The sequence below is a fragment of the Gymnogyps californianus genome, chromosome Z (assembly GCF_018139145.2).
Source record: "Gymnogyps californianus isolate 813 chromosome Z, ASM1813914v2, whole genome shotgun sequence".
NCBI classification, from domain to species: Eukaryota; Metazoa; Chordata; class Aves; order Accipitriformes; family Cathartidae; genus Gymnogyps; species Gymnogyps californianus.
The window spans coordinates 68,294,527-68,301,907 of record NC_059500.1 but is presented as its reverse complement, the minus strand read 5'-3'; the positions used below and the strand labels follow the sequence as shown (position 1 = coordinate 68,301,907).

The 7,381-nt window shown below is 36.6% G+C and overlaps 1 protein-coding gene across 1 annotated transcript in view; it reads left to right on the top strand.

Annotated features, from left to right (window-relative positions):
- Positions 1-204: 204 nt before the first annotated feature.
- The window catches only part of NNT (nicotinamide nucleotide transhydrogenase), a 44,713-nt gene continuing 37,536 nt past the window's right edge, over positions 205-7,381 (top strand). The window contains exons 1-2 of the mRNA XM_050912911.1: positions 205-391; positions 6,955-7,184. Coding sequence (XP_050768868.1) covers positions 241-391; positions 6,955-7,184 — 381 coding nt within the window. The 5' untranslated portion in view covers positions 205-240. The remainder of the gene's footprint in view (positions 392-6,954; positions 7,185-7,381) is intronic.

The window sequence follows — 7,381 nt, the reverse complement described above, 5'->3', positions numbered from 1 at the left end:
GCTTGTTACTTTAGTTTGGTAGTTGTCTTACTCAGATTGAAAAAAAGTTGATTTTGTTTTCTAGCTAGAAGGAAAAGGTGGGGAGAAATGATCATCTCTTGGCAACTGGCAGTCGACCAGACTTGAGCTGCTGAGTTTACATGCCTTCTGTCTAGTATCATTAATAATTCTTGCTTTGTTTTTACATGTGCAGCAGGGATTCCATACGTGGCAAGGAGTCTGCTGTGAGGTCTGGGCAAAATGGCGAGCCTTCTGCGTATTGCTGTTAGTGGGTGCTCAACTCCTGTTTTTGGCAATGTGTTACCACCTAAGGTGCGTTCTGCAAAGATGCCATGTTTGCGAATGTTTAGAACCCACCAGATGCTCACGTCTCAGGCAGCTCCAAAGCCAGGTAAATTGATTAAACTATTGTAAATAATCTTTTATTTTAAAACATGAAGGTAGCTTCAGTTTTTATTTCAGATACGCATTAGTACAGAAAAGACTTAAAATAAAAAGAATGCTCTTAAATCATGTCAGCAGCCTACTTGAGTCAGTTGCAGTACAATTTTACCCTGGTTTTAAAGGGCTTATGCAGAAGGTGTTTGTGTTTATTATGAATACTTTGGATCAAAATAGTTTTTATGGGTAGGGGGTCAGAGCTCCTGCTGAAACTTACCTTGCTTGAGGGAAGTATTTAAACAAATGCTTTTCTTAGTTAAAATCCTGAATTCCCCATGAATCTTGGTAGTGCAACTCTTTGTGTGCATGCAGGGGAAAATACAGCCCTCACAAAGAGAGCATCTGCAAGCATGACTATATGTAGATCTAATTATCCTATCTAAAAAATCTCTTAACTTTGTTCAGGAAACTCTTACGTTGTACCACCTTGAAGAACTTTTGACCTACATCTTCACGTATAGGGTTTGTTGGTATATTTGCACTAATTACATTTTAGTGCGGGTAATGGACAGGTTCAGGTATTTTCAGGGGGAAAAAAAAAGGAGGGGGGAATGGGGGCATCCTTAGTTCTAGTTTATGATGTGACTGTGGTGTATGAAAATGGGAACTGACATTTTTTTGCCTTATCCTATGCTGTGGAGAGCCTGACAGCTAGAAGACTGGAGAATATATAAAACTGGTTTAATGATATTTTTCCCCATTATCCTATATGGGTCATGTCTCCCTGAAGGAATTTAGAGACCCTGCTTCAGTGCAGATCTAGAGTCTTCTCAGTCTGCGACAGATTAATGAGTTAGACTGATTGTACATGTGATGTTCGGTTCTTCCAAACATATGCAGTAGGTAACTGCATTAGATGTTTTAGAATATTAGAGAAGTAGTGCTGTTTGTGAACAGAAGTGTCTGGTTGTGAAAACATGGGACATAGGATTAGAGTGTATAACTCTGAGAAGCCTTTGTTGCATGGAATTTCTGGCACTATTAACTGGTGCATTTTGGGGTCCTGTCAAATCGGTGAGCCAATGTTTTGGAGCTTCTGAAGACATGTGATGAAAGGAAGAGTGTCTTTACTCTGAGAGCTCCTGGTAGTCTGTATCACATGGCTTTTTAACACAGTGGCATGGTGAAACCTGAATTTCTTCACTCTGACTGCCAGATTTGTGATGCTCCAAATTTTTTTTTCCATATTAAGTATCTGAATGAAAAAGACATCTGTCTCTCTTGCTATGGCAAATTGTCCCTTGGTTGGGAGTGTTAACCTGGGACGTAGGAAGCTAGGTTCAAAGTTCTTTCTCAGATGTCCCAGGTAAGTGCCCTTGTTGTTGTTTGAGTTTGGAATCAATGTTTGTATTTGACTTTGACCACAAATTTGATCACGAAACTGAAAGATCTCTTCCATTTTACTGAAATCAGTATGCTTGTCTGTGTGTGTGTGCATTTTCTTGTTTTTATGAATCACTTTTCAGAAATTTTTCCACAAGGACAGAGGATTCTGATTAGTGTCATGTGTTTAATCATTCAGTGCTGTCCCTTCAGATCTGTTGTGTGGAAGCCCTTATTTAAGGGCGAGTAGTATTCATGCAATGCAGTTATTTAATGCTGAGAATTACAAGTTTGATAAGGCTTTTGGTTGATAATTAAGCTGTCCTTATAGTTCATTTTGATAACATGACGTTTGTCATTCAGCAGAGGACAAATCAAGGATAAAACAGCCATTGAATGACAAATTAGTAGCAGTACTGCTGCCTATGTATACTTTTTAAGTGCTCTTGAATCAAAATTTAACAGCATATAAAATAACTACATTTTATTCTTACTTTTAGAAATTATCTTTGATTATAGTGAGACTTGGTATAATGACTGTAATACTAAGCAGAGTAAGTATTCTGAAAAGACTAATGTCACAGTAATTCTTCTTAAGCCTGTAGTTACTACTTCCATTCTCTCAGATTAGCTTTCATTTAGTCTAGGATATGTTATGTACAAGAATAACAGCTGCATGAGGAGTGAAGAGGTTTGGAGTCAGTTGAAAAGTAAACTTGGAGGATGGATACTTTTCTTATTGGTATTTATTTTGCTGCTATTTTCTTTGTTTCTTAGAAACAGGAATTTTCATACAGGAGTAAACAAGTATTCCTGTAACCTGTCTCAAATAGTTGCTAGCACCAGATGCTTCAGAACCGGATGCAAAACTTTCACAAGCCATGGGGAAGGTGCTTACAGAGTGACTGACTCAGGTTTCCAGTATACTTCCAGACTCGTTTGTCCTGCAGCTCTGTGACTTCTACCCCTCCCTATCTTGGGATTTTTAATGTCCTTTTTATTTTGATGCTTCTTTCTTAAAATTTCCCTTTTTTTTTTCTAAACCTTGGAGGACTTTTAAGCCTGTAACACTTTATTGTCAATTAGTTCTCTAGCTAAGCTGTACATTATTTATAAACCATAGACATTCTCCTTTAATTTCCTCGGGTTTTTTGTATCTCCTTGCTTGTGTAAGAAGAGGGATCAGGTGTTTGTTTAATCTTCTGTACCATTCTTTTTTTTTTTTTTTTTTTTTCTTTTTGCCAACATCATATTGCTGTTCTTCGGAATATGTCCTCATCTTCAGAACAGGTGAGATGGTTTGCTTAAAGCTGGTATTAGAGTAACTTAGAAATTAGGCAGGTTACATATCCTGTTTTCGCATCCCAGAATATGTGGCGCATAGTCAAAACTTCTTTCTCTTTTCTCTAAGTCAGTCTCTAATATTGGCTACGGACTACTGAAATCAGGGTAAGGAGATAAAAACCTGTATTTTTCTCTATTTCTCTACATACAAAGTTCTGAGTTTTCTTGACAGTTTTAACTTAGGATCTTCTTTAAACACTCAGTTTGTATATGGAAGTTAAATGGAGAAAATTGCTTTTATAGTTAATTGTTTGATTTCTGAAGCTTGGAGATGTAGACTACTTACTTTGTTTACTTGAAGTTTGAGTCTATGCTTTGAATATGTCCTCATTACACATACAAGATTATGTTAAGGGGGTGAGAAAGAGTGGCTTCTTACTAGTTTTCCTAAATTCTAATTTATGTACATTCCATACTAAGATTCTAAGGCCTGTGAAATGTAGTGATTCTACTTTTGATAGTGGCAGAATCCTTTTGGTGTTGATTCTTTGTATCAAAAAAAGTACTGTGTATCTCCTACTCAGTGAACAATACATTCAAAATCTTCACGTGACTCGAAAAGGTGCTCAAGGTACGTGTATATCCGTCTGTTTTTGGAAAATGTTCTTGATGTCATAAAGCAGTAAGTTAGTTACTAAAACGTACTCCAGTCAGTTCTTAAAGAGATTGTCTGATGTGGAGGCTTAGAAAGGCAACTTGGAAGCTTCGTATTCTCATCCAGTTTTAAACCCACGGCAAGGATAGCAGATGTGCTTTCTCAAAATGAAACCTAAATCAAGATCCTAAGTTTATAATTCTAGATTTCAGCTTTTCAAAACTGAAGACTTCGATGAAATTGCTGAGTTCAACGAACCAAATCTGTGTTCATAGTATACCTTCCTTCAAACATAGTGTTTATCGTACCCTGTCCTGAAGTTTTAACATAGATCTTTGCTTTGCAGTTGTAGACATCTGCTCTGTTTTGGTGCTGAATGATGTGATAGCTCAGGGTAGTCTGCTTGAAAAATGTCCTATACCCGCTCTAGCTAAAGGCTGGCAAACCGACATCTGTTTGCTTCTGTATTCATTTGCTTCTATATTCACTGGTTGCTAGAAATTTGGTAGCAGAACAGAGTAGAAAAGAAGCTGAGAGGCAAATGAGACTTGTTGAATGTTTATCTTGGATTTGATCTCCCAAAGCATTGGAGGAGGGCATAGTCCTCGGTATTGGTCTCTGATCATTCTGCTTACTAAATAAGGTGCAAATACTTTCTATCTTAAAAAGTTTTATATATTTTTTGTTGCATGCAAGATGTAACAATGTGAAAGAAAGAAATGAGGAAACGCATCTGGCACGTCGCGAGTGCGTATTCCTGTCCCATAGCTCCTATCCATTTACTCTTCTACTCTGATACCCCCTACAAAAGCAAGTGAACAAAAAGAAATCAGAAGCATCAATTGTCATGTGAGCCTTAGGAGCTAAAAAAAAAAAATAATTTTTTTTTGCTTGAGAAGTGTATAAGCTTTAGTCAGCTGTCTGTGTGCCTTTAAATTTGCAGTCATCCTTCTGTCCCTTGTATGCTATAATTTATTCCTTCCTTCCAATGCATTTGTGTACTGCAAAAACTTCCAAAAGGAGAAAGGGAAGGTAGCACTCCAGTTCTTATTTTCTCAGTGCTTCTTGAAAAGCTTTTTGCCTTCTAGAGCTGCTTCCTCTCTGAAATTATGATTGGTCTCTGTTATTCTAAATTTCAATCTTCTAGGTTTCGTTTCTGCTTCTAAAAGATCAGAGAGCTCATTTCCACTGAGTTGATTTAGTGAAAGTCAGAAGCAGGACTTTATTGCATAGTAATTAGGAGAAGAGATGAGGAGAAAGTTCTCTTCAAATGACAAGGGTAATTTGTATGAGTGACAGCAACAGTTACTGTAGCTTTCAAGTGGTTAGTGCTGCTGTGATAGGGATGCCCTGAGTTGCACGGTGGTGTTTAGATGTGGTGTATGCTGATGAAGCAGATCTTTGCAAAACATTGTTACCTTTATGGGTCTGTTGTTTTACGTGTGCATTCTTGCTCCTGTTGTGACTTTATGTTCCTTTAAAGCATGTTTTTCTGAATTTGATTTTTGTCTTGTAATCTAAAGAATTTTAAATGTTCTCCAACTTATAAAATATTAAAACACCTGTGTCTTCAAAATATTTGCCACCATTTTATTAGTTTAATTTCAAAGAGAAAGCTGAAATTAAAAAAAAGGTTAAAAGAATTAATGCACTTCTTTGTCTGGTGATCTTTCCTTCTGTCATCCTGTTGGATGTGTTCAGTCAGGTTTTTTTAATGGGTTAGAAGACTGACAAGTACAGGTAGATGTTTAAGTACCGGTTCTTAGCAGCTCTGTATTGTATTTTCAGAACATTATAAGTTGATAGTATATTGAAAGTTGTTAATCTAAAATGTTTTCAGATGTTCAACTTCAAGCACTTTATAGTCCCAGTATTATTTCATAGATAGATTTAGATTTAAAAATATCAAAATAATTCAGTTCCTCAAAGCTCTTACAGTATGGTATGTTTTTAGCTTTGTTTTGCTTGTTTCTATCTTAAAAAACAAACAGGAAAAAAAAGTGAAAAGGAGGCCGTCCTAAAACATGCAACAAGTTACTAGTCTGGTACAATTTTTGTAGCAAAATACATAGTATTGGTGGCCAAATTAAAAGCAGATTTGTAATTTAAAACAAGCCTTTCACACACCCCGACCTTTTTTTTTTGTTTGTTTGTTTTGGGTTTTTTTGCTTGATCTCTGAGTGACTGCTTAGGCTGCTCGAGTTACATTTCATTAATATATATGTGGTGTGTCTCGTGTATAAATGTCACAATCCAGGTTTACATTCTGGATAGACATCAGTGAAAACTGGTGCAGAACTGAGCCTGTGTGCTGGACTGCATGCTGTCTAGTGTAATTGAAGCAATGTGGTAGTTTGATATACAATTATTCTGCTTGAGTCTGTGTATTTTTAAATAATGTATTTAAACACTTGATTGGATCAGAGAAGTTTAACTCTCAGATACTAGACTGGAAGCTGACAAATTGTACATGAAGAAAGTTAGATGTTTGTAATTTGAAACGTTAAGCTAAAACTGATAAATTGCAGCTTCAGCAGTTTCCTGGTGTTATTTAGTAGAGCTTTGAACAAGTTAAGACAAGAAGATAACATTGAAGAGCAGTATAATTGAACAAACTAGTAGATGGATATTCCATTATTCTTCAGCTACTCCTGAATTCGCATTTTTAATTTTGGTAGCAACTCCTAGAGTACCTTATCGACGCAGTTGTGCCTTTCAATGTACTTTGTGGTATGTAAGTTACATTCATTAACAGTGGTCTGAGACAACTGTAATTTGAGAGACATTAAAAACATGTTCAGTTAAAATGCAGTTCAGCAGTTCAAGCTCATTTGTTTATTTCTTTACAGTAAAGTTGAAGTGACTAGAGAGGGATTTAAATTCTTCTTACCCCAGGTAGAATGTGTAAACACCATAACACTGTGTATTGTACAAATCAGAACGCCAGTTACACAGTCAGAACTGTATAAATTCAGATGGGTATGAACTGCACCAAACACTTGTTACTGCTTTTGTGGCTGATTGTGCTGACCTGCTGATACCTGAGAGAACAGTGATCTCTAGCAAGATGGTGTAATTTAAGGAAGTGTAAACTACACTGCTAGAAAATATTCTGCTTCCTCTTCCCTTAGGAGAGAGAATTGCTAAGTGTGACATGTCTGCGTGTGTCTGTACAACACTGAAGAGTGCCATTAATATAAATTCGTTAATCTTTAGTGCAACTAATGCTGTCTTATCTGCCACTCTTACAGGAATTCCTTATAAACAGCTGACTGTAGGTGTCCCCAAGGAGATATTTGAGAACGAGAAGAGAGTGGCTCTATCACCGGCTGGAGTTCAAGCCTTGGTTAAACAAGGCTTCAATGTTGTGGTGGAATCTGGTGCTGGAGAAGCTTCCAAATTTTCTGATGACCATTACAGAGAAGTTGGAGCAAAGATCCAGGGGACCAAGGAAGTCCTGGCTTCTGATTTGATTGTCAAAGTAATTACTTTATTAATATATTTCCTATTACATTCTTTTTAGAGAAACATACAGGTCAATTTTTTCTAATAGTTTGCTATAGTCTGCTAATAGTCTGTTCAGTAAGCTCGCTCCTTTAAATTAATATTTTCCATTCTACATTCTGATTCAATTTTAGTCTGTCCTTTTTTTTTTTTTTTAAATGGCTCTGGTGTGCA